The 25,037-nt window shown below is 50.3% G+C and overlaps 13 protein-coding genes across 13 annotated transcripts; 8 read left to right on the top strand and 5 right to left on the bottom strand.

Annotated features, from left to right (window-relative positions):
- The first annotated feature begins 460 nt into the window (after nt 1-460).
- Nucleotides 461-2,046, top strand: BJX68DRAFT_135172 (uncharacterized protein). Its single transcript, XM_071036365.1, has one exon. It carries the CDS (start codon nt 686-688, stop codon nt 1,886-1,888), a length of 1,203 nt encoding a protein of 400 aa, XP_070896611.1. The 5' UTR covers nt 461-685; the 3' UTR covers nt 1,889-2,046.
- A 62-nt stretch (nt 2,047-2,108) lies between these two features.
- Nucleotides 2,109-2,935, top strand: BJX68DRAFT_242217 (uncharacterized protein; the record flags this gene model as incomplete). Its single annotated transcript, XM_071040951.1, has 2 exons — nt 2,109-2,477; nt 2,673-2,935. Coding segments are annotated over exons 1-2 (295 nt in total), but the record flags the coding sequence as incomplete, so codon positions are not given.
- A 651-nt stretch (nt 2,936-3,586) lies between these two features.
- Nucleotides 3,587-7,899, top strand: phoC (putative cyclin dependent kinase inhibitor Pho81). The gene is made up of 10 exons (XM_071036364.1): nt 3,587-4,009; nt 4,101-4,185; nt 4,248-4,370; nt 4,422-4,472; nt 4,528-4,668; nt 4,717-4,764; nt 4,824-4,841; nt 4,918-7,162; nt 7,218-7,387; nt 7,435-7,899. Coding segments are annotated over exons 1-10 (3,090 nt in total). The 5' UTR covers nt 3,587-4,007; the 3' UTR covers nt 7,642-7,899.
- Nucleotides 7,900-8,101: 202 nt separating this feature from the next.
- On the bottom strand, nt 8,102-8,903 carry BJX68DRAFT_269215 (uncharacterized protein; the record flags this gene model as incomplete). The annotated part of the gene is made up of 2 exons (XM_071046275.1): nt 8,102-8,253; nt 8,336-8,903. 2 exons carry the CDS (start codon nt 8,901-8,903, stop codon nt 8,102-8,104), a joined length of 720 nt encoding a protein of 239 aa, XP_070896608.1.
- A 427-nt stretch (nt 8,904-9,330) lies between these two features.
- Nucleotides 9,331-10,505, top strand: BJX68DRAFT_242209 (mitochondrial 54S ribosomal protein uL3m). Its single transcript, XM_071040950.1, has 2 exons — nt 9,331-10,266; nt 10,331-10,505. Exons 1-2 carry the CDS (start codon nt 9,471-9,473, stop codon nt 10,426-10,428), a joined length of 894 nt encoding a protein of 297 aa, XP_070896607.1. The 5' UTR covers nt 9,331-9,470; the 3' UTR covers nt 10,429-10,505.
- On the bottom strand, nt 10,506-11,364 carry BJX68DRAFT_242208 (cytochrome c oxidase assembly factor 1 family protein). The gene is made up of 2 exons (XM_071040949.1): nt 10,806-11,364; nt 10,506-10,747 (listed from the first exon to the last, which is right to left on the bottom strand). The coding sequence occupies exons 1-2, from the start codon at nt 11,286-11,288 to the stop codon at nt 10,658-10,660; spliced, it is 573 nt and encodes a 190-aa protein (XP_070896606.1). The 5' UTR covers nt 11,289-11,364; the 3' UTR covers nt 10,506-10,657.
- A 101-nt stretch (nt 11,365-11,465) lies between these two features.
- BJX68DRAFT_242206 (uncharacterized protein) lies at nt 11,466-12,467 on the top strand. The gene is made up of 4 exons (XM_071040948.1): nt 11,466-11,644; nt 11,699-11,760; nt 11,814-12,144; nt 12,197-12,467. Exons 1-4 carry the CDS (start codon nt 11,560-11,562, stop codon nt 12,289-12,291), a joined length of 573 nt encoding a protein of 190 aa, XP_070896605.1. The 5' UTR covers nt 11,466-11,559; the 3' UTR covers nt 12,292-12,467.
- BJX68DRAFT_135090 (putative JmjC domain protein) lies at nt 12,305-15,170 on the bottom strand. The gene is made up of 2 exons (XM_071036363.1): nt 14,534-15,170; nt 12,305-14,484 (listed from the first exon to the last, which is right to left on the bottom strand). Exons 1-2 carry the CDS (start codon nt 14,799-14,801, stop codon nt 12,440-12,442), a joined length of 2,313 nt encoding a protein of 770 aa, XP_070896604.1. The 5' UTR covers nt 14,802-15,170; the 3' UTR covers nt 12,305-12,439.
- A 273-nt stretch (nt 15,171-15,443) lies between these two features.
- Nucleotides 15,444-18,398, top strand: BJX68DRAFT_256839 (putative para-hydroxybenzoate-polyprenyltransferase Coq2; the record flags this gene model as incomplete). The annotated part of the gene is made up of 4 exons (XM_071043240.1): nt 15,444-15,525; nt 15,661-16,695; nt 17,894-18,181; nt 18,250-18,398. The coding sequence occupies 4 exons, from the start codon at nt 15,444-15,446 to the stop codon at nt 18,396-18,398; spliced, it is 1,554 nt and encodes a 517-aa protein (XP_070896603.1).
- On the bottom strand, nt 18,160-20,698 carry BJX68DRAFT_242199 (ethanolamine-phosphate cytidylyltransferase). The gene is made up of 4 exons (XM_071040947.1): nt 20,076-20,698; nt 19,897-20,014; nt 19,052-19,826; nt 18,160-18,986 (listed from the first exon to the last, which is right to left on the bottom strand). The coding sequence occupies exons 1-4, from the start codon at nt 20,197-20,199 to the stop codon at nt 18,660-18,662; spliced, it is 1,344 nt and encodes a 447-aa protein (XP_070896602.1). The 5' UTR covers nt 20,200-20,698; the 3' UTR covers nt 18,160-18,659.
- On the top strand, nt 20,553-21,995 carry BJX68DRAFT_256837 (uncharacterized protein; the record flags this gene model as incomplete). Its single annotated transcript, XM_071043239.1, has 3 exons — nt 20,553-20,646; nt 20,946-21,177; nt 21,236-21,995. 3 exons carry the CDS (start codon nt 20,553-20,555, stop codon nt 21,993-21,995), a joined length of 1,086 nt encoding a protein of 361 aa, XP_070896601.1.
- Nucleotides 21,996-22,045: 50 nt separating this feature from the next.
- On the bottom strand, nt 22,046-23,408 carry BJX68DRAFT_242193 (putative mitochondrial protein sorting (Msf1)). The gene is made up of 2 exons (XM_071040946.1): nt 22,867-23,408; nt 22,046-22,814 (listed from the first exon to the last, which is right to left on the bottom strand). Exons 1-2 carry the CDS (start codon nt 23,017-23,019, stop codon nt 22,401-22,403), a joined length of 567 nt encoding a protein of 188 aa, XP_070896600.1. The 5' UTR covers nt 23,020-23,408; the 3' UTR covers nt 22,046-22,400.
- Nucleotides 23,386-25,017, top strand: BJX68DRAFT_242192 (thioredoxin peroxidase DOT5). Its single transcript, XM_071040945.1, has 2 exons — nt 23,386-24,292; nt 24,407-25,017. Exons 1-2 carry the CDS (start codon nt 24,013-24,015, stop codon nt 24,745-24,747), a joined length of 621 nt encoding a protein of 206 aa, XP_070896599.1. The 5' UTR covers nt 23,386-24,012; the 3' UTR covers nt 24,748-25,017.
- The last annotated feature ends 20 nt before the right edge of the window (nt 25,018-25,037 follow it).

Raw genomic sequence — 25,037 nt, 5'->3', positions numbered from 1 at the left:
GGTCGGCCATATGAAAGTCTCTGGCTCCTGGCAACCCGCAAATACGAAGCGTCCAAGGAGCGAATGACGAGGTGCTACTAAGAATAATAGTAGAGTGCCTGACCAGTGACCAGTGTTCGTTATTATTACAAGTCCGGAACGCTGTGCTTTTCTTGGAGATTCTCCACTTTTTCCCATCGCCCGCTCAATCTCAATCTCACTCACTTCTGGCCCTTCTCTCTCTTTTCTTTCCCTTCTCTTTTCTCGGACCCGTTCCCTTCGACTTCCATCATCTTCGATCGGTGTTCGGACTCTTCTGTTTTTGATATGGAAATAATCGCATCATTTGAATGAGAACCGATCAAACTTCATAGGTGGGCCCTGAACCGAGACCCTCCTGTTGATTTCGCTTCGCCCCTGACCACTCGCCAGGCTGACCAAGGTGTCTCTGCAGCAGCACTGCGTCTCGCTGTCCTCGCGAAAATACCTGTTGGCTTTCATTGTCTGCATAATAGCCATTTAATTGCATAATTTGTTCATTTGTTTGCCGCTCCTGTCGCATTTGATCTTTTCGATTACCTCGGCCTCTCGTCCTGCAATCGACCGGCTATTATTTGGTTCAATACGCATCGTTTTTTAGCTGTTCTCAAACGCTGTTCTCAGTCACTGTTCACGGGCAAGTGGATTGCCCCAAACTCTATCCGCCATGAGTAGCCCATTGCCGGCCGACCCAACCAGCACGACGAATGACCCTCCGACCACATCTACCCCCGAGCCGACCGGGCCAACTGGAACCCAGTCTGATACTACGACGACGACAACCACTGATCCTCCGAGCTCAACGGAACCGACGACCACGACTTCGTCGACCACCACCACCGAGGAACCTCCCGAGTCTACCGAAACTTCTGAAACTTCGACCACTACTACAACTACCCGAACCACCACCACCACTGATGCAGAACCCACGACTACTTCAGAACCCACAACTAGTTCCGAACCCGATCCAACCTCTACCACTTCAGACGATGTCCCCACCACTGGAACCACCACAACGACGATTACCATTACGGACACTTCAACTCCGAGTTCAACAACAGATGGAGGCGCAACCTCGACCATAGAATCTTCCGCGACTGCTACGCCCACGGAGACAGGTGGTGGCGGCGGTGGGCTTTCGGCAGGTGGCACGATAGCTGTTGCGGTAGTTGTCCCAGTTGTTTCCGTCGCCATCCTTGTCCTCGTGGGGTTGTGGCTCTGGAGAAGACACAAGGCAAAAAAGGTCGCGGAGGAGGAACGCAGAAAGGAAGTCGAAGAGTATGGATTCAACCCGAACGGTGACCCGACACTACCTGCCGTCATGGGCGGTGCCGCCACGGACGACAATTCAGGATACCGTGGGTGGGGGACCACGTCGGCAGGCCGGAAAGCGTCCACCAATATGTCGAGCAGTGTTGGGGCCGGACTAGCAATGTCTGAAGCCGGAAGTCAACCCGGTTACCACCATGCCGCTACACCGAGCGATGGCACTATTCAGTTTTCCGATGGCCACGTGACTGAGCCTCATGGAATCCTCGGTGCTGCCCCGGTGGCTGCAGCAGCTACTGCCAACAATCAACGGAATGCTGATATCCACCGTGGACCGTCCAATGCGTCGTCCGCATACTCGGCGGGAAACCATTCAGACATCTCAGAGGAAAGTCACATGTCTGCCACTCATCCTGGCGGCCCATACTACGATGAGAACCCTTACTACACCGACGTCCAGCAGCAATACGGAGGGTACAGTGATCCGTACGCAGGGAGTCAGCCAGTGATTCGGGATGTTCAAGCACGTCGCAACACGCAAATACAGAACCCATCCGTGTTCCCTCGGCAGGGCAATGCTGGCATCGCACAAAATTTCTGAGCGATATGTAGACGATTGGCTTCGATTTCTTATATATATATATTTATTGAAGGATCTGAATATCAACTTTCGTTTGCGCTGACCAGCCGCCGGACAGGGTAGAGCAGGGTCAAATATGAGCTGTGCGGCTATGAACCCTACCGCGCCAGCTTCCGTTACTTTCGTTGCTTTTCCAACTTGAAATGACTTTACTGCTGATGGCCCGGCTCCGGACAGCGTCTTTTTTTTTCATCTTTTCGAATGTGATACCAACTCCTGCGGCGATTTGTTTCTCTTTCTTCTGCCCTTATCTGCTCGGTTCGATCATAACCGCTCTATGATCACGCTATCCGGTGGCCTGCGAGTCAATGTCTTGTCGGGATGCTATCCCGTCTATCTTGTCGCTTTCTGCGTGTACATTTTGGTGACGGCTGTCCTGGTTCAAACGCGCGTGCAAGAGACGTACCGAATATTGCTTCTTTCTTGTCTTATGCACCTTCTGTCTCTTTTGGTTCGTTTCCAACGTTCGTTTGCTCTCGTCTGGATATTGTTCGCCCAGGGGCTTATTCCTGCTCTCGGTTTCCGCTTTCGTTCTCTGGCAGTAAATGAGCTGTATACATTAGTGAAATATATACATGGAACTTTTGGCTAGGATTGTGCTTCTTTGGTGTTCGAAGACAGTAGTCAAGAGGGGAATGAGACTGATGAACGTTTTGGCGTTAATCTGGGGTGCGCCTGAGATATATACTAGTCGTTCCCGATAAACGGAGAGAGAGAGCTAGGGAGCGAGGGATCTTGAACCGACCTATCACTGAGCAGACATCTAGAATGACCGAAGGCTACTCAAGACGAGGAGCCAGTCGCAACTCGCAAAACCCCCCAACGACCCTTGGCGATCCTGCAAGAGCTGATATCGTCATTTCTGCAGAGGTTGAAGCCGCATGGGTTACATCATCGATCGATCGGCAACAACCAGGACAAGATCGGTGATGCCGAGGAATCAGAAGAAGACAAGGGAAGCCAAGCATTGACAATAGGTTAAGAGATGAGCAGCGCACGTTGCGATTGAGGCGGCTTTGGTTGGGCTGTTTCTCAGGCCTACAGGCTTAGCGTGACTTCCAGAGAGAACAACGTGGGCGCGCTAGCTGCCGTGATTGGACCGGAGCCAGCTCCCCAGAGCTCCCCACCTCACCCTCTCTTTTCCTCTGCCCATGAACTTCGCCTGAACAGCCACGCTTCGCGCGCTCACCCATGTCTGTTGTTCCGGGTCGTCCATTTCTATTTGTCCTTCTCCTGAGTCACCCTTCGCATCTGGTAGGGATCTCCTGGGCCCAGTCCATTTAGGTACGCTTGCTGAATGCCCACTGCGCCCCGCCTGGCTTGTCGTTGACTGACGGGCAGAAAAAGCAAAGCAGGCTTACTTTTGGTACTGTTACATACCTGCCAAATCGGTTCAGCAAGAGAAGGCTCGACAGTCCCTCCTCGCGGGTTGGGATATACGAATATACCATGCCTATTCTCTTCACGCTGCCTTTATTGTAGAACAAGGGATGAGAGACAGGTACGATTGAAGGTCCCGGACTCTGGCGTGAAGAAGATGCTCAGCTTCTCCGCAGCACCAAGTATCACATCTAGTACCGCATCTTTGTACTAAGTCCCAGTACTACGATAGAACGGAGGAGGCTGCCCTAGGAATCAGCGTACTTGAGTCGTCATCTTACTCATATCCTAGCCTGGACCCCACTGTCGCAACCTTCGAACGCCGCTTTCTGGATTCTGCTGCTGCTTGTCTTTCACTTGCTCACAAGCCGAGTATCTATCTGTTTCTTGCCCCACTTCAGGACTGTCCTCTGCTCCGACTCTGCTTTGCCTCCCCTCAATCAACATACCTCCGCCGAGGGGTAGGTTTGGTCTTGGGGTCATTACGTCCACTTTTTTTCCCTTCCCATCTCCTCGGTTCTTCTCTCTTCTCTTCAATACCCTGCTCTTCAAATCCTCAAACGGATTCTGCCATTGACGCATACGGGGTTGTCTGAATCAGCTTAATCGCTTCCTGGACCCTGAAGCTCTTGCTTGATCAGGCACAATTGCGCCGAGGGCCTGGTAGAAAGCCCTTGGCTCTTGAAGCTGGTACACCAACATGTACGTACCCGCTCTCTAATACGTTTAAAATCGACGTCGACGAGTTCGATCACTTGGAAATTCTATAGAATGGCTAACCACTGGGCCGCAGGAAGTTCGGCAAGCAGATCCAGCGCAGACAGCTTGATCTACCGGAATATGCTGCCAGTTTCGTGAATTACAAAGCGCTGAAGAAGGTCAACATTTCATTTTTAGGGTTCACATTGAGTTCGAGTACTGACTGATACTGGACAAACAGCTAATCAAGCAACTGAGCGCGACCCCGACGATTCCTGCTCAGAGCTCGGCGCCTGTCCCTCAAAATGCGTCCGAAGCGCAGGCTGCCCTCCGGGCGAACAAGGAGGTGTTCTTCTTTCGACTGGTATGCGAACAGAGGAGATCTCAATAGGGAGTTTACTGAACTGTCGGCTAGGAACGGGAAATAGAAAAGGTCAATGCGTTTTACCTACAAAAAGAGGCCGAGGTTTGTGATAATATGCAGTTATCGAAACACGGCAATGACTGACTCCTGACGGTAGTTCACTCAACGGTTAAAAACTTTGGTCGACAAGAAGCGAGTTATTCAGTCAAGAACGGCGACCAACTCAAAGGCGCCCACAAACCTTGTGGCTCTCCTTGAAGGGCTCCAGCAGTTCGATGGCGACTTAAACAAGCTGCAGGTGAGGTCCAACGAATTCAGTGCAACTCCGGATGCTAATGCGCCCTAGCAATTTGTCGAAATCAATGAGACTGCCATGTCCAAGATATTGAAAAAGGTAAAGCAGCTACTTCCCCGACGCGCTGCTGTGTGATATGGCTAATCAAAGATCACTAGTGGGACAAAACTTCAAAGGTTAGAACCTCCATACCTATTCGCACGCCTATATCCTTTCCTGTATTCACCCTCAAACACTTGCTCATGAAAACAGTCTCGGATGAAGGAGCTGTATCTTCACCGCGCCGTCGAGGTACAGCCATGTTTCAATAGAGACGTGTTGCGCGATCTCTCAGACCGAGCGACAACTGCCCGACTGGAACTTGAAGCTTGGGCGGAGGGCGAGAATATCAATCTGGATACCACTCGCTCCGCCGAGCGGACGATAGGGCCCCAATCTTTTAGGTCGGAGGAAGAAGACCTTGACCTTCAAGTTCTGCAATCCGCCAGCACCGGAAACCTACAGACACTACGTGAATGGGCAGTCAAGCTGAGCTCATCGCCCGATTCTCACGAGCGGGCCACCCGAACGTTCCTAGCCGCAATCAATGAGTTCTCCGATGATGTGCTCGCGGCTCTCCTCGAGAGCGGGCTGGTCGACCTATCAGCCGAGGATGACATCAACGAACGCAATTGCCTGCATGAGGCTGCTATATCTGGCCGGGACTTTGTCTTCAAGGCTTGCCTGACAAACGGCGTGGAGGTTTCGAGGTCTGACGTGTACGGAAGAATACCTCTACATTATGCTTGTATCCATGGTCGCGTGGAGATGGTGCAACAGCTGTTAGCCGCAGATCCCAGTACGGTTGATATCATGGACCACGACAACTTCACTCCACTCATCCATTCTATCGTCAAGAACCAGCTCGAATGTGCTGAGCAACTTCTCCAAAACAATGCCCGCATCGACCCGGCGTCCGAGTCTGACCACATTCCGCTGAACCTGGCATGTCAACACGGCTCACTTCCGATAGTAAAGATGCTCCTTGAGCGGGAGGCGCAGCTTCTCCCTGATGCAGAAGGTCTATATCCTCAGCATATGGTCGCGCGCGCTTCACAATCACCCGAGATCTTGTTACTTCTCAAACAGCATGGGGCCGATCTGAACCAGAGAGACAAGCTGTATCAATGGACTCCTCTTTTCCATGCGGCAAGCGAGGGCTGCGTGAATTGTCTACGGACACTTCTGGAGCTCGGCGTTGATGCCGATGTTGCAGATGAAAAGGGCCTGGCGGCCATGTACTATGCCGCCTGGGAAGGCCATCTTGAATGTATGCTGCTGCTTTGGTCGCATCATACCGAGTCGCGCCCATCGCAACGGCCGCTGGATATCCTAAACGGTCTGCGGCTACATGAGCCAAGCTCTACAGTCGTTGATTGGCAAGACAAAGCCACGGAAGCGGATGAGATGGAGACGATTGACGGCATTCCCATTTTATCCCTTCCACCCCCAATTATCCCGTTACGGCGCTATGGACATAATTTTCTAGATAAAAAGGTCTTTGTGCAGATTCTGTTCGACCCAGCCCAGTCGATCATCTTCGACCAAGCTGGACGTTACCCCGCTGCGCGGTTAACGATATCTTCGAAACTTTCAGACTTGATCCCGCGAACCGTGATGCTTCCAATCCAGGAAGACTCGCGAATGATCTCGTTCCACGTTGATACTCTCGAGACTTTTACCGTCGACTTTGAGATTTTCCCTACTTTTGGCTCAAAGGTGATTGCTAAAACGGTCGCGCTCCCGACGGTCTTCAAAGCCGAGAGGTCAAGTGCCGGCTCCTGTTGTTTGCCGCTCTTTGATCCTCGGCTACGGTCGATTGGGCAGCTTCGTTTCGGATACCAAGTGATCAAGCCGTATCATGGGGACCCTCTTGAAATCACACATTTTGCTACCTACTGGAAGGCGACGAGTGCTATTGATTCCGAGCACAATGGTCTGGTCACGGGATCGAGTCTTTCGGGAGACCATATCCAGCTCTTTGTGCAGCTTACGAGAGATGGAATACCAGTGGTTTACCCACAATACACGGTGAAGCACTATGGCGTTGATATAGCCCTTTGCCACCTCACGCTGTCCGAGTTCCAGGCTATAGGCAGCGAAAAGGGTGTGAACCGACCGGAAATCTTTCAGTTCTTGCAAACTCGCGCTTCTGAAGACCTGGCGCTTGCCCATCGCCTCTTGGCAGCATCCTTCTTAACTCTGGACGAGGTTTTCCAAAATCTGCCAGTGGACGTCAACATCAATTTGTCTATTCTCTACCCGTCAGCTGCGGAGGAGCAAGCCTTGAATATGACGTCCATGGCCGATGTAAACAGCTTCGCCGATGCCATCCTGACAGTCGTCTTTGACCATGCCCGCACTGCTCGCGACCAGAACCCAGAGTTTATGCGCTCCGTCGTGTTCACCTCTTACAACCCCAATATCTGTATTGCGCTGAACTGGAAGCAGCCCAATTGTAAGTTATTGCGCAGCGTCCAAGCATGTAACTTAACTGTGCTAACACACCCTAGATCCCGTTCTCCTTTGCAACGATCTCGGCCAGATCAGGGACTTGGCCCGCGATGCAGGAACGCATCCAGATGTTGACAGCAGCGGCCGGGCATCGATGTCTATTAAAGAATCGGCGCGCATCGCTCAAAGCAACAACTTCATGGGGCTAATATGCCGATCTAGTCTATTGGTATGTTGCAGCTCCTTTTTCCGGTGACAGAGTCTAACAAGGTGTAGAACGTCGTGCCAGCCCTGATCGAAACCATCAAGGAACTTGGCCTTGTACTTGTAGCGGATACCTCAGATGAAGCCGAACAGCCAGAGAATAACCAACTAACTGGCTCAATGGGTGTGGCCGAATGGGCATACCGCATGCCCGATGGCGTGAACGGTGTGATGAAGGCCAACGGCATTCTGAGGTTTAATGACATGATTGATATGTGATGATCCAATTTATACCCCATCATATACTTCTCCACCCTTTCCTCATTTTCTATATATGTCAATCATGATGAGTCTGAGTAGCATTCCTTTATACATGTTTCCGGAGGCTCCTGTGTGTTTCATTGCATCGTTATCAGCCGCATCTATATGATTGAACAAGTTGGTCGTCTGTCTTGAAATAATTCGTTTTCTAGACTTGGGACCGGTTTCTTTTTCTTTTTTTTTCCCTCATTTTCATTGCTATCTATTCTTTTTTTTCTATCTGTTGAACCCCCTGACTCGGTGAGATACCCAGTGTGAGAATGCAAGAGTGGAGGGATTAGATCTAACAACTAATGTACAATGTACAATCCAAACCATGAGCACAACATCTAGTTGTACAACGCTATGCAAATAATCAAAGGCAGGGAAATGTGTCAGTACTGATGGGATGGATGGAGTATTGAAAGGGGCGTGGCTTTTACTTAGCCTTCGGCTTCCCCTTCAGAACATCCCAGCCCCATCTCCGGAGCTGCTTAACGACTTTGGGCGTGATCGCCGCCGTCACAGGGACACGGACAAAGATGAAGCTCTTGTGAATCGCATAAGCGAGAGCGAGCTGCGTCCATAGACCTAGAGAAACAAGACTTGTTAGCCAACCCACCGACCAAACAAGAGCGAAGAGAAAGAAAGAAAAGAAAATAGCAAAACATACTAGCCCCATCCCCGCCATTCTTCTTCTTCTCTTCAGCTGCCTGAGCCTCCTTGGCCTCCTCCTCTTCCTGCTCCTCCTTCGACTTGGCAAAAAGCCCCGGCCAAACCTTGTCCACGGCCCCCTTCAGCCCCTCCACAACTACATGCTCATAGTGACCTATCCGGTCTGCGCCCAATAAGCGCACGGCCGCAAAACAAAAGGGAAAATCCAGCGCCGAGAGAAACAGGTAGATCCACAGCGCAGACCAGCCGTACTCCTTTGAGAGCGTCTTTAGACGCTGCGAGAGCGACGGCGACGGGGTGGGAGATTCGTATGTGAATGAAGACGAGGAGCCCCGCTTGTTGGCGCGCGTGCGGGTGCTGTGGAAGGAGCGGAACGCTTGTTGATATTGGCGTTGGCGCTGGGTGAGAGGTGTTCTGAGTCTGGTTGCGCGTGTTGTTGGTGTTTGGATGTGAATGGAGAATGGGCGGCGGCTGGCGGCGCGCATCGTCATTGGCGCTTGCGAGGCGAAGTTAAAATTTGACTTGAGGGGTTGCAGGGCCCAGCGGCGGAGAGGTTGGAGGGACATGATGATTGCGCGCAAAGTGAGCAAGCCGAAGGCGAAGCAAGCATCAAGATTATTTCTTCGTCGAGGGTTTTCTGTACGGCCTTTGCAGGAATAGACGGGTGGATGCGAGTTGTCAATGGCCGTGCGAGTAGTATAAATACAATAAAGATATAAGAGCAAGGTGGATTGAGATGTCGGGAGAATGCAAGTGATATGGTGAGATGACGTTTGGCGGCGAGAGAAAATTATAGGAAAGTCAAGTCTTGGCGCCGGAGGAGAGTCGGATCCTTCGGACCAAGTAGAGCCTCCCCACGGAGTTAAGGTTTCTCTCCGGTTGCTTCTGGAAGGTTGCATACAAATTGTTTGATTGCAGGACAGTGAAAGTTGTATATAATGTAAATCATGTAGAATTGAACCTAGAATCAAGATAACTACTCATAATTTACAATCTTGTTCAATATATGGATGATGTTTGCCTAAGGCATTAATTCAGTCTACCGCCTTCCCAATCTCCACGAGTCTATCCGAAATTTCTCCCAGATCAACAATCGACGAAAGAGACAACCAGACAACCCAACCGCAATCATCATGCCGCCACGTCTGTCACGGAGGCTGGTACAGCTCCCGTTCTCTCTCGGGGCCGTCCTCCCGTCGGCGACCCCAATCACCACCTCAATCCGTACATTCGGCATCCGCTCCCTCAACCCACCCAAACCCTCCAAGTATGATACCGGGCCCGACCTGCCTTTGCTTCAGTCAACTCAGGCCGCAGCTCTCGCGCGGAAATCGGCTACTCTTCCGCTACGTACAGGAGCTGTCACAATCAAAAAGGGCATGACCGCCGTTTACGACCCGGAAACCGGAAACCGCATCCCCTGCACGGTCCTCCAACTTGACCGCGTCCAGGTCGTTGGGCACAAGACGGCAAAGGTACACGGGTATTGGGCTGTGCAAATCGGATCGGGCTGGAAGCATCCCAGCAACGTGACAAAGGCGATGCTAGGCCATTTCTCCGGGCAAGGTGTCTCGCCGAAACGACATATCTATGAGTTCCGGGTCAAGGATAAGAGTGGTCTTTTGCCTGTTGGGCAGCTTGTGAATGCGGATTGGTTTCAGGAAGGCCAGTTTGTGGATGCGCGGTCAAAGACAAAGGGAAAGGGATTTGCCGGTGTGATGAAGCGACACGGATTTGGAGGTCAGGACCGCAGTCACGGTGTCAGTTTGACGCATCGATCGCTTGGTTCTGCGGGCCCTAGTCAGGGCGGTGGTTCTCGAGTCTACCCTGGGAAGAAGATGGCGGGAAACATGGGCAATGAGCAGCATACTGAGCAGAATCTCCAGGTCCTCAAGGTTGATGCGGAGAATGGATTAGTTCTTGTCAAGGGTATGCTTACCGTTCTACTGTTCTTCGACAAAACCATTCTAGACGAAACTAACTCATCTTATAGGTGCCGTGGGTGGTCCTCGAGGCTGCATTGTCAGAATTCAAGATGCCATCAAGAAGCCATGGCCAACTTTTGAGCAAGCAACCGAGGTCTCGAAATAATTGCGTTGCGGTTCGAAACTGTATTTTTACATATCCTTGTTTCTAGAGCGGCGTCTGTATATGTTACATAAATGATATCCTCATTTCTTCAAAACCTCCCCTTCACAATTGGTCTGACTCGCTATAAGAATCATGCAAACCCAAACGCCTCAACCTAATGCACCACAAACATTCCAATATACACGATAGATGACTTCCCATGCAAGCAATTGCATGTCTATAGAGTTACTCACTGCTGACTGAACGGATCATGGTTGTCCTCAAGAAGCTGAACAACAGTCCCGTCCTCAGTTGTCAAACTCCACTCCTCGGTGCGGAACTACACCCAGAACCCATTAGCCAAGATATAGACTTATTTCCGGAAGAAACAAACTTACAAAGCTCATTCGATCCGGCCTAATACTCCGGAACCTCATTTTGCCCTGCGCCTTGGTCCCCTTCACCCAAAATGAGATATCAATCCGACCATGCAACTGATTCATTTCACCGCTAATCCACGGAATTTGCTGCGCAAAGTAAATTTGGTCGCCGAGGATCTCACGCGCACGCGGAGACGTCCGCAGAGCGTATAATGTGCTGCTCACGACGCTGGACGAGGACTTCTGGTAGTTGAAGATACCGAGCATCGCGGCGCCCACGACGACGGCAAAGATGGGCAATGTGCGAATCCATCGGCGACTTTCGGTTTGGATTGATGGGAGCTCGCGGTCTGCGCGACGTTCCGTTATAGGGCCGGAATTGGCAGCTGGGGCGGGAATCAGGGTGCGTCGGGGGGCAAGTCGGCTGCTAACTGCCCGAGTCAAACTGTGGGTGGGCAAGCGCGGGACGCCGATACGTCTCTGCGCGATCTGAAGGACCATTTCTGGGTGGAGAGGTAGAGTACCGAGCCTGTTCAATTTCAGGGAATTGAAGCGTGGCCGGCGAGCACGAATTGGCGATGAGAAGAAATCAGATGTTGGCGGAGTGGAACTTGAGAACCGACCAAACAAGACAAACTTGTGCGCATGATGCGGCGGAGTGATCTCTCTAGTTTCCTACTCACAAACAAGCTCTCCGCCTAAACAAAGCTGTCTTCCTTTGAACATCTCTACATCAGAAGCCAAGTCTTGGTCAAGTAAAGGACTCGGCGAGATGGCATCTGCACGGCTTCGCAAGGCTTTCCGCTACCCGGACGATTCGGGCGATGACGATGCCCGCGAGGAACTCGACGAGGAAGGTCTGCAAGGCCCTAATCTTTAACATATCGCCTGTCCTCTGACGCCTATACTAGAGCAAGAGCGTGTCATCAAACATCTGCAGCAGCAAAATGACAAACGAAACTCCGAATATACTGTAACTACCTCATACCTCATCCATAAGCTTCAGTACTGAAGCCTAATGTCTAGCTCATCTTCTCTGCAATCCCCCTTCTATCGACAATAGTATTCCTCCCGTCACTGTCATCCTCAGCTTCTTTGGGAGTCGCGACACGATTCTATTCGTTGCTCGGCATCGCATCGTTAGTGGCCACCGCATATACAATGAAGTATATTCCGCCGATGCACCCAGATCCAAAGGGCAAAAGACCCATACGAAACCCGGACCTCACAGCTCATATTCGCCAATATCTCATTCCTGCAAACTCTGCAGTGTGTGCCCTCCTGGGGTTGGCTTATTTGTTTTCCTCTGGGACTGCTGCTCCTGTGATGCAACCCACCGCGTACTTGGTTCCGGCCGGTATGTCTGATCTGTTCTATCTATAACAGGTGTAGGCTGATTTGCTATATAGCACTGCTGAGTATCATCCTGCTTGTGCGCCAAGTCATGGTTTCTGTCGATCTTGCGCCGCTTGGTGAGCTTCGATATGAGTACAAGGGCGCATGACATGTGCAGTTTAAATCAGGAATTCAAATGAGCTGTCTATAAGGATTTGGCTGCAATTTATATGGTGCGAAAAGACGCTGATTTGTTTATGGCAACCACCGCGGATTCATCATATTATAATTAGAACTAATAATGGACAGTATCAAGGCTAACCCAGAGAATCAACGGGCGCCAGGTGTGAACTCTCCAACGCTGGGTCGACGGGAATATTATCGGCATAGTCGCCATGAAAGGCGGCTTGGGCGACATGAACAAGCTCCAGCTGACTGTAGTCATAAGGCTGTGACATGTCCACGTAGAATTCCACTTGTATCGAATTATCCTCCAAAGCTTGATTGCGCTTCGCATCTGCTTCCTCCTGGTGCTTTCTCAAGCGGCCTACTTCGTCACTTCCGGCTTTTTTCAGCCATCCGAGGTTCGAGTGCCGAAAATCCACCAAGCTTTCGACACTCCTCGGGTCTGCAATCTTGCTAGTATCGTGGCCGAGTGATGTTGATGTCGGCTCGAACGGGGTCATCTTCGGGTTTTTGCGGCAAGCGCCACAGCTGCAGATTTTCCGACATCTGGGACATTCCCAGCGTTTCATTTCCAGAATTTCCTGGGGTAGCATATTGAAGGCTCTGTATAGGCTACCATAGCAGTACTTCAAAGAGCATTTGGGGTTCGAACAAGAAGCGAGTTTCCAAGTCGGTTCAATGTACTTGCAGATGTGGCACCGAGGGACCTTTGACTTGTCGGCTCGGCTAGTCTTCCTCTTCTTGGCGGGGGGACTTGTTTGCTCGGGCTCCTCCAGACTTTCATCAGGGACGACAGGTGCTGGCGCTGGTTTAGTAATATCGACCCACGGCCTCCGTTTGAGCTCCTCCTGGCAGACATGAGCCAGGCTTTTCCGGCTCATTTCAGCAATTTCTTCCCGCAACGGCCGGAACTTTCCCCGAAGAGCAGGATTTATCTTCAACAGCAGCTGTCTCCATGTTTCGTGTTTCTCCGTTAGTTCGCTCCAACGAAATTGCTCAGCCCATTTCAGCTTCGAGATGCATGCACAGCTCCGGCCCATAGCATAGCATTCCATACAAATGTCATACACGTCATCTGGTCCTGTAGCGCATGAAGGGCAGGTCAAAAACCTATTGAAGATGTTGCCTCTGCAATATGAGCAGGTAATGTTGCTGTCAAAAGGGATGTATTCGACATTCTTTTCTTTAGGAAGCGTGGCCGAAAAGGATTCGGAGAGAATAATTTGATCATATAGGGCGAATAATTGTTCAAACTCGTTCTGGAGCTGCTGGATACGCGGATGCCCAGCGTTGGCTTCGTCAGCTCCGCCAAGGAGTACCGAATAGTGTTTGAGCGTATAAAACACAATCGCCTTGTTCTTATACTGCTCGTCACGACAGACCATCCGCGCACGTGGTAGCGCTTCGTTTAGCGCCCTCTCCAGAGTTTCCACTGTCGTCCGATTCCATGCAACTTTCATTGTCCGCGTCCCGCGGTTCCACACCTGGTGGGCCGCTAGGGGAGGGACCAGTATAAAATCGCCCGCTCGCTGTTCAACAAGGTATGTTGTAAATGGCGCGCCCTTCCACGCATTTATTTGGGCAAAGTGGTCCTCAATGTTGATATCGTGGCCGAGTACAGAGTTCCAGTATTCAGACACAAGTTTACGGTCCTTGCTGCTTGTCATGAACCATATTGAAGATCCGGGTCTTGTGATTTCTCCATCCTCCATTGAGCCATCTGATGCATTGACCATTAGGTTCTGTCCAAGGCTAGCACACATCTCCTGGTGCGCAGGCGTATATGTTCCTTCGTGGCCGATGTAGCACATCAGATTTTCTGCACGCATGTCAGGCGGGAGGCAGCTCATCAGATCACCTGCTTTTGCGACCTGCTGCTTCCCCATAGCATTATGACGCGTCTTGGACGATCGAGCAGTTGTTTTTGCACCAGGGCCCTCAAAGGATTCCTGTTCGGCGGACTTGTTGAGATAGAATAAGAATGGAGGGATGACCTTTTTCAGGTAGTCATGCCAAATCTTCGGGCAATCAATGTCCTTCAGGTATAACCTCTGAAGATCCGGATCCTTGTAATTGTGACTGGTCCATTGTTTCGTGAGCATGGGCATGTTCTTGAGGTAATGTCCAATTGTGAGAGGCACATTCTTTTTTGCTGTCAGGTCTCGTGCTTGCTCCTCTATGCACTGTTAGCATAATGATTTTGGGTATCCGAGCGGATGACTCACGTTTCGCCGAGTAGTGGTTCCTCAGCCATTTCTCGGAGAACACAGCACTGTCAAGTTTCTTGTCAAACCCTTCGATGACAAGGGGCAAGCCTCGCACAATTACGTGCAGGAGGACAAGCTTTTCGAAGTTCTCGAGGCCATTTTCGTCAATAGCGTCGCATTGGATCCTGACAACCTGTTCAAAGTTTGGCGTGGAGTTTACAAGTTCCGACACGTTCAGATCTGGAGATAGAGGTTCAAACGCAGCCCGGGGTCGCTGGGCAGGCATTGTGTTGATGCTGTGAGGTTGTATAATCGAGAGCTTGTTCTTGCGCGAGACGGGTCGATGGGGTGACTGCGCTGAAACAATGTCTGCGGATGCGGGATACACTTAGAGTATTTATTTTTCGTGAGCAAGTTGTCCTCAAAGACTAGGCCGTTTGAATGTGATTTCGCTGAATGTGTGGTGTCGTGTTATGCGCGAGGCACTTAGATATTGTGGATGACTGAATCATTGTTGGAGGGGAGATTCCAATGTTAGGTTGGTCGCGGTGAAGGGTTGAGTGTAACCACTCTACATCAAACCAGTGTTAATCACGACGTACCGCCAGTGGTAGCTGTGCTTCTTCACTGCAGACAATGGCGTTGGAGACCATCAAGCGGGCGCGGCGGAGAGTTCCTGGAGCACTATTCCTAAACGGGGGCACGTATTGAATTAATCACGTGATCTCGTGAAGGAGCAAGTCGCGAAAGGCGTAACTCGAAGCTTGCCTAGTACAAGACCAAAATTTTTATGTATTCAATTTTTACAGTGCGCCGCACTCGCCGCGGTGAACTCTGGAATTGCAGTGCTGAATCCAAATTCTCACGATCCTTGTTTCTAGAATAGAATGTGCCAACATTGAAACGCTTCTTTGCGATTATCTGGGCAATGTACGCAGCCACGCCATTCAAAACTTCGCTATCGGCGCCCGGCATGCGAAATAAACGTCAGTTGTCGCTCATTGATGTCAGTATGCGCTTTATAAAACCATATCAGCTGCGTTCTCTCCGGTGCTTCAGCCGGAAATCCGTTGCGCGCAATGGCCGCGCATTGACACACCCAGACGCCTTCCTACTGGAATACTCGAGCTGTACCAGACGCCTAGGTTACAGGGAACCACCTCCGAGCGCACCCGGACCCCAACCACTACCACCACCCTTGAGCAAGTTATCTACCGCGAGATATTCAACGGCCTCAACCCCTTCGCCAGGTATTTCACCCAAAGGGCAGGGACAAAGCTCAGGGATGAGCCAATACGTTCCTCCGCAGACCGGCATCATTGCGTTCCTTCCTCCATCATGGGTACCCTTCGCAGAGTTAGTGCGCCTTGACAAGCCTGCTGGAACATACTATCTCTTTTTCCCCTGTGTGTTCTCCACGCTTCTCGCAGCTACCATGGATCCCTCAGTTTCCTTTTTACATGTCCTTAGCACTACAGGTCTCTTCATGGCTGGTGCTTTGATAATGCGAGGAGCTGGATGTGCAATCAATGATTTGTGGGACCGGAATCTGGACCCCCATGTCCAGCGGACAAAATTCCGGCCCATTGCGAGGGGGGCCATCTCCCCCCAGAAAGCTGTCATATTTACTGGTACGCAGCTATTGGCGGGACTGGGAATTCTGCTTCAATTCCCTTACCAGTGCTTATGGTATGGAATTCCCAGCTTGTTGCTAGTTGCGACCTACCCACTTGCCAAACGCGTTACATACTATCCACAAGCTGTTCTAGGACTTACTTTCTCATGGGGAGCCATAATGGGATTTCCAGCTCTGGGGATAGACCTTATTTCTAATCCCGATGCCTTGAAGGCTGCTGCGGCTCTCTATTCTAGCTGCGTATCCTGGACTGTCTTGTACGATATGATCTATGCGCACATGGACATCAAAGATGACGTGGCCGCGGGTATCAAGTCAATCGCTCTTCGGCACGAACACAACACCAAGGCTGTGCTTTCTGGTTTGGCCGTGGCACAAGTCGGCCTCCTTGCTGCTGCAGGCGTAGCTGTGGGTGCGGGCCCTGTGTTTTTCATCGGCACCTGCGGCAGTGCGGCTTTGACATTAGGCGTTATGATTCAAAGAGTGCAGTTAAAGAGCACCCAGAGCTGTTGGTGGTGGTTCAAGAACGGTTGCCTCTTGACCGGTGGAGGCATTTCGCTGGGGATGCTTCTCGAATATCTTGCCCAGGCCTTTGGCGTTTACGATAAAGGCGAAGTTGACTCGCGAAATTGACCATGTATGACAGACCGTTTTGACCATTACCGATTGACAATTTATCCATCTCGAGTGCTCGTTAAACCTGTGTATTGCTCCACGGACGCAACAATCTCTCTCCAATCCATCATAGCGCCATTCCCGGTATCACCACAAGCCAAGGATTTTTCTACTGGGTTGAGGAGGTAGATCCAGCCGTCATTATTTGCTTGACTCCAGCCCCATTCTTCCCGTAATATCTTAAGCTGCTTTCCCGTAACTGGGTGGCTCCACATTGCAGTATTCATAGCAGGAGCGACAAATACAATGGGTTTCTTATCCTTGAAAGCCAGGTCTACCAATCCGGTGGTGTCCCATGCTCTGATGACCGAGAGAAGGAGATTATCCGCGATGCCGACTGTCATCTTGGCCATGGTGTTTGCAGAAAGCGGCGCGACGACGAGCAAATGTGCCCATTTTCTCAACTCAATATGCAGAATCGGCTCGCCGCGGATCCAGGGACTTTTCCACTCGTCTTCATCTCGGTATATACCGTCTACACCAGGCAGCTTGCGTAAGCTCTCCAGTGCTGGCTGTTCTTGGCTTTGCCCTATGAGGAATTTCTCGGCGGACTGTGTTATAATAATGCGGATAGACACATTGGGATGAAGACCGAGAGCTTCTGCGATATTGGGGAGCTTAATGGTGGCGACTGAACCGCTGGCAGCGAGAAGAATATGGACCTTGCCATCATCAAGGCTTTCTTTGGCCGAGAAAAGGCTCGTGTCAGGCATGATGGATAAGCAATCGAATCAGTCAGATACCATCTTTCTCATAAGTTGCAATAAAGTTTTGTAAGTGTGGTAGCACCGTTGACTAGGTTACAGTGAAAACTGTCGAGAAAGCCGCGACTTGAAATATCGATGCCGGAATTGCGGGGAATCGGAGCTGCGGCGGGAATGATCTAATCGGCACGTGATTGCGACCAGTGATATACAAGATATTATTATTCCGATTTGAAAGCAAGCAATTCTGAAGCTCGATTATCACAAGCAGCCAGCAATCAACCATGTTTGCAAGGACAGCTTTCGCCTCTGTGAGTACATTGTCACTGTTATTAGCTGATTAGCTGGATCCACACCTCTCAGTCATTTCGCTAACTTACTATCAGACGTTCCGACGGCCTCTGGCCCGGCCGCAATTCGCAACACAACTTCCCTCCATCATCATCCAAGCCCGCCTTCTTTCGTCCGAAACTAAAGCCGCCATCGACAAGGCAGTTTCATCTGCTCCCGTTGTCCTTTTCATGAAGGGTACGCCAGAGACTCCGCAATGCGGGTTCTCCCGGGCAAGCATTCAGATTCTCGGCTTGCAGGGTGTTGACCCCAAGAAGTTTGTCGCATTCAACGTTTTGGAGGACCCGGAATTGCGCCAAGGTATGCTCGAGACTATTTATATAACATATCTCTCGGAGTATGGCTAATGGGCGGCGTCACCTCAATAGGGATCAAAGAGTACTCGGACTGGCCAACAATCCCCCAATTGTATCTCGAGAAGGAGTTCGTTGGTGGTTGTGATATCCTGATGTCGATGCATCAAAACGGTGAACTCTCGAAGCTCTTGGAGGAAAAGGGCGTGCTAGTGGCTGAGTAGAGGAACTTTCCTATCACTCTTTGAGGACTCTGGGTAGTTTTAGTTCATGTAAGATTACTGTATGCGTATATTATTAGTATCTATAAAGTACTCGAACTTCCCTTCGGTGTTGAAACGGCATGCGCGTTCAGGAAAGCTGTGGTCTGTTGAGAGCTATACCTCCTTGGGTTGGTGATCTATCTATACAAAAAGCTGGTATTATGTGCAACCTAAAACAACATTTCATGGACACCACACGAGGGTTTCCCTTGTCAACGTGCTTCAAGCCTCTGCCTCTTTCAACACCTCCTGTGACTTGAATTCTTCTTCAAGGGCGCCCTTTTGCAGCTTCGCGCGCTGCCTTGCTTCATATGCCTCCCTACTCTTAAGAATACGGTCCACTATCTCGCCGGCGTTAACGTGTTGGAAATCGTGCTCGGTTGTTTCGCGGAAGATGCCCATTTGCTTCGGGGCGGTATAGGGGTCATATGTGAGAGGAATAAAGGTTGTGGGGCCATGGTAGACAGCGTCGGGTTGGCCCAGAGGCATAGCTTGGAGATACTTTTGGCTTGGGGAAAACGGAGCGGAAAAGACGACAGCGTGAATGTACTATATAGTGTCAGTAGCTTGGAACAAACTTAACAAGGGGGACCATGGGTCAAGACAAGACATACACGACACTGGAGGACGCAGAGGCCTCTTTCAAAGATATTCATGATGGGATAATTAAGCCCTTTCCAGTGGTTAATCACATCATCATCGTGGACACCAGCAACTACATAGGCCGGGCCATAATCTTCTCCATGGTCTTTAAGCCTCTGTTCTCTTCGGGCATCGTCGTACCACCCACGTTCTCGGCCTTCAGCTTCCTCAATGGCCAGAACCTGACGAAGAAATTCGATATGCCCCGAAGAGAATAGATCAAAGCCTCCATCGACATAGATTACTCGCTGGCCGGGCTTCGGCGGTTTCCCACCAACGAGGATATCAAAATTCCCGGGCTCATCCGCCGTGTCTTCGAGTTTCGCGGTCTTTGAACCTTCCCAGACCCAGACCTGAGGACCCGGACGTAGACCGGTCTCATCGGTTGCATAATCCTTGAGTCTGTCTTGAAGATACGTAGCATAGCCTGCGCGCTCTTCCTCGCTTCCAGACCCCTCCTTCCCTGCGAGTGTGGCTTTGACGCTCTTGACAAAATGTCCCTTCGTACAGAGAAGCATTCGACCCACGAGATCCGTGGTGGAGATACCGGGTGTTCGCTTGACCACTTTGAAGCGACCGGCAGCTTTGACAAATCGATAGCAGTCATCTCCGTTGCTATCTGATGTAATATCGTCACCATGCACGACGTATTTGCAGCCGTAGTGCGAGACCCAAGGCAGAGACGTGACATATGGCGCAAAGGGCACGCATTTTGTCGCCCACCGACATGCTTCTACTGCGGCAACTCTGAAATAAAGCGTGTTCGTGTCAGTAAATCCGGATTCAATCGCAGGTTTGTATGTAGCTGTGAACCAACCGCTCCTTCAGTATCATGACAGTTGGGCCTTTGTTCTCTAGGATAGCTTCGTCTGAATGTACGCCAACTAGGAGTTCGTCTCCTAATCTACGGGCCTGAAGCATGGCTCCAGCGTGACCTACGCGTTGATGAATTAGGTATTATCATACAAGAAATATGGTGCTAGCAGAATTCCCTACCATGATGGCTAAAATCAAAGCATCCATCCACCCAAACGCGTTTTTCTGAGATCGGAATGTCTTCTTGAGGGTCCACGGGCCATTCCCCGCGTTGGGGAACTATCTCTTCTGCGGAAGTTCCCATATTCAAGGGAGTACTGGCGGCGGGTCGGTGGTACGTCTGGTGCTGTGGACAATTGGAAGCCGCGTTGTCTCGAGTTTCACAGTCGCACGGGATAAACTCAGTTGAGGGCCAGGGGGATTGATCGCAGAATAGGGGGATGAGGGGCAGGACCTTGGCTGCGGAGAAAACCGTCCTGACCGCCCTTGACTCTGTTTATATAGGCGTCTCTCTATCATTCATAACAATCGATATACGCATTGCATTCGGCATTATTTGTCCTAGATTTTCTGTTACCTCTCAACCAGTATCTCGAAGCGTGTCTTTCATCACCTGTAAGAGTCGAGCATGAGACGAATAATTCTCCTCAACACCACATGAAGGCTTCGGGCCTAGTTTGGCGCCGACTGCTTAACACGACAGACGTTTTGATTTCAGTCATAGTAAGCTCTGGGTGCTATTCTAGTATAGGTATCAGTATTATTATTGTTTGAAAAATGGTTCCTGCTGGCATCGAAACCTAAATGCCTGTCAGAGTTTAGTGCGGGGAATTAATTGTTCTAGCCGTCCTTCGGAACACTCGTCTTCGCCGCCTCGGTCAGGGGCTATGTGGAGAACAATCTTATCAAAATATTAGGCACATTCGATACATTTGACACCGACAGCACATTCTCGCTCTTGATTAGGTATATACCGAAGCTTCACCTTTTTTTTTTTTCTCTCTCTCCTAATACTCATTCTTGCACTCCTATGATTCACCCCCCGCCAAGCACAAGGCTCGGTCGGAACTAATATCGACATGATACCATCCACGTTCGCACCGAATCTCTCCCGCAGGGATACGAATAAATCTCTAGGCCATGAAACTATTCCAGGCTCAATACCTCCTCCTTTGATGAGTGGAGGCGGAGCTCTCGGTCCTCAGAGTGCTGCTGCAATTTATCAGCATATACAAGACATGGCCACCAAGCGAATATCTACACTCGACTACCTACGAAAAGCGTATACTCACTATTACTCCCCAGCTTCTGACCTTCAGTATACTGACATAAGTTCTCAGGCATGAAGGGCGGATATACTGGTTCAATACTGTACACTATACGCGGGCTGACATCAGCCGAATACCCTACTTCGATTCCAGAAAACTATCACGACGAGCAATAAATTATCTCCTCCTCGGTCTTTCGATACCCCCAATCATAGACGTCAGTTTAACGCCCGGCGAATATCTACGCACGCTGAATGCGCTGTTACTCGAATTTGAAGCATTCCAGCAGGTGCATCCTCCGGAGGGCAGTTCGTCGTCGACTCTCGCCAGAGCACGTATTCCGCAAATGTTCAAACGCGCCACACACGGAGGGACAAAGGCGAGGAGGGCGAGCTCGGCAACTGAGATTGGCCTTCCGATGCAGCATAGTGACCCTTCGGATTTGAAGCATATGGCCGGGGGTGCCGCCTCGTCGGTAAGCGCGGCTGCTGCGAGCGTCTCCATCCCTCATTCGGAGGCATCGGAGCTTTTGCCAGGCGAGGAATACTCGTACCTTCTGACCCCGTCATTACCTTTCGAGCCGGATTACTTTGAGACGTTTGTGACTCTCTGCGATATTCTGATAGATTGCTATACCCGACTTGTTGCTTTAATATCTACTCCCGCGGTCTGCACAGTCTCTCTAGGTGAGCTATTTACGAAAGCAGATGCAAAGCTCCGGAAAATTATTGTGGCCGGTATAGTCCGCGAGTTTGAAGATGCGAGTCGAAACAGCGCCAGAGCCGAGGTGGCAGGGGTCAGTCGTGTTGTACTAGGAGGTCTTTTAGGATAATAGGTCCAGAGTAATTAATGAATCTCAAGACAGTGATGACACACCATGATTGCAGTGGAAAATCAGTAGGGATTGTCGATTTTTTTTTGTTTCTCTATACAAGTACAATAGCAACGCTGTATATGTCTAGTGTATCGTGCTCTGGTTGTGGCTCTGTAAGGGTCAAAATCGAGTAAGGATATCGGAACTTTTTTCGAAAACGTGCCTCGTGAACCCGGATAAGTAAAAATAACAATAGGGGGGTGGTGATCGTGGCAGCAGGAAAAGAGAAATGCAGAACAGAACATTAGGAACGCCAATCAACCACACGCTTTAAGAAAACAACTCAACCCGACGCCGGTTTATGCAAGGCAAACGCTTCAAGTGTCATGATGCAGGCCAACGCTGTCAGCTGCAGTAGAGGGATCACGCAGCGCTAGTCTCAAGCTCACGCTGTTCGCTGAAGACTCGTCGGCTCATTTCAAGGACAGCTTCGAACCCCTCCCTACCCCGTTTGGCATTCTCCTTGAACCTTTCGACGCTTGCCTCTTCAACCTTGTTTTTGATCTTCTGCCAGCCACCGCAAAGAGCAGTGATCTGAGCTTCCTGCCGGAAATCGGTTGAAGACGAAGGCATCGATGGTGACCGTTGGTATATAACAGTTTCGCGGACACTCAGAACATTTGCCCATGTGAGATTTGTGGAGCACATTGTAACTTTCTTCGCGACAGGATCAACGTAAGATACCTCGTAGACGTGAGATGTTGCCGTACCTCCAAACAACGACAGAACCCATTGCGGAGCGGATTGATGGCACGTGATAAGTCGTTCGGTGCGCAGCTATAATCGTTAAGACTTGATCAAGAAAGTTTCGCTCTAAGATGGCACTTACAATTCCCGTCCCGGGATCAACGTTTCGCGATAGGGTATCTACCCCCACGACATGTGGTGATTTATCATTCCATGGACAGTACTTCCGCCAGTTCGCCGTTGAGACCTCCTCCCATGAGTAGTCAAAGGTACAATTTGACGAGAAGACCTTCATGGCCAGAAAGTGAGATGTGGGTTCTACCGCGGTAGTAACTCTTTGTTGATGACCCCGTCAAAATGTATGTGCGGCGATAGTAGGCTCGTGACAGTTTTGTTCCGGTAAAAGTGCAACTTCCGAAGGACCGTTTCCCAAGCTTCTCGTGAGGAATAAACGCGACAAAGAGTCTCTTGATAATGCGGCAAATAGAAGCTAGAAAAGAGCGAGATAGAACCCTTGTGAAGAGGTATAAGTAGGACAAACCCTTGGACGGATCGTCTGTAAAAGCGGAGATGTGGCGATGGAATGGAAGAGAAAATTTAGTGCCTGGGCTCCATTTCCGTGGCAGAGAAGAGCATGAGCCGGGGAAATTCCCAGTTCCACCCTTGACGGTCGGGATATTCCGGCAGAAAATTGAGAGCTCTCGCCTCACTAGTCAGCTTCGGTCCGGACTGGAAGGCGGGTATAATTAGTAAGATATCTCCATGCATATCATCACAATGAAATATGATGATGGAGGAGGCGAGAAAGGTCAAATGATATGATGAATTAATGATCCAATTCAACAGGTCCATACCACAGAATACTGAGAGGCTCTAGCAGAGCCCTCCAGGCCTACTCAAAGATATGGGTTATCTATTTGCCTTGGACCGGTATATCTGCACGATTCGAGTTGAGAAATCGCTGCAGACGCTTCACTAGCGCCCTCATCAATGAGCCTTGCGCCCCTACATATTTTCAAAACGACTACCCTTGTCGATTGATAAGCCGCTATGCCTCATCAAGCACTCACCTAGGAGCACTGGCACTAAATGGCCCAGGACGCAGGCGCTTATGTGCTTCAGACCGCGTTCTGTTTAGGACGGGCCCTTTTTTTAGGAGAGCCCAGGCAATCTTCGCCTTCTCCTAAACACTCAGTGTCTTCCGTACCCCGTACTGGTTTTGACACTGCCAATTCGCACCACTCAAGCTCGGTCTCGTACTTGTCGCATAATATCAAACGAAGAAGCAATGGTTGAATTGAGAAAGCGCAAAGCGCCGCCACCGCCCCCAGTGCAGGTCAAAAAGCGCACCAAGACCAAAGCTCCTGCAACAACACCCAAACCAGCGGAAATCGCGACCCCGTCGTCTACTGAACCCGTTCCAAAAGTTGGCGATGTTGTGAGCCTAGATGGATTTGGCGGTGAAGTCGAGACCAATGATGGCACAAAGACTACACTGAAAGCACTCGTTAACGAGAGCGAATCGGGTGTCGTGCTATTCACATATCCCAAAGCTTCGACCCCTGGCTGTAAGTCAATCTATCGAAGTTTTAAGCCCTTTACCACCATTATCGGCTTTGCCGTTTGATGCGCGTCCCTTTCTACCTTTTCATCGAGTTTTGTTATTGACAGATACCGCTCAGGCACTAAGCAAGCATGCCTCTTTCGCGATGGCCATGACAAGCTGACCTCCACCGGCCTGTCCATTTACGGCCTTTCCGGGGATTCACCCAAAGCCAATACGACATTCAAGACGAAGCAAAATCTGCAGTACCCTCTGCTCTGCGACCCTGCTTTCACCCTGATTGGGGCAATTGGATTGAAAAAGGTACCTCGTGGAACAATTCGGGGCGTTTTCGTTATAGACAAGGCGGGCAAAGTCCTGATCCTGCAGTCCGGCGGTCCTGATGCAACTGTGGAGGCAGTGCGGCAATTGGTTATCTCGACGTCCAAAGATAGTAAGGACAAGAACAGCGACACTTGAAAGATCGCGGCTCGGAAGGACATGCAGAAACGTTCGTTTCACTTGTCGCGAATCTAAGCTTGCGGTTTTTTACTGTCGAGTCTACAAAGTATGGCGAGTCACAATTGTTCAGCTTGAGCAAGATATAACCTTATTATAGACCCAGTTTATCAATCGTAAACACCTAGTCCATATTTTTGACCGCTTGTAATTCCTGTTGTTGTGTTTAGCCATCGCCATGTACTACTTCTGGATTAACATTTGAGCAATCGTGATTTGTACAAAAGCGTGGAACATCAGTTTTTCCGCCA

Source organism: Aspergillus pseudodeflectus, assembly GCF_044049435.1.
Source record: "Aspergillus pseudodeflectus strain CBS 756.74 chromosome Unknown BJX68scaffold_37, whole genome shotgun sequence".
NCBI lineage: Eukaryota > Fungi > Ascomycota > Eurotiomycetes > Eurotiales > Aspergillaceae > Aspergillus > Aspergillus pseudodeflectus.
Note: the sequence above shows the minus strand (reverse complement) of the source record. Positions and strands in the feature narration are given on the sequence as shown.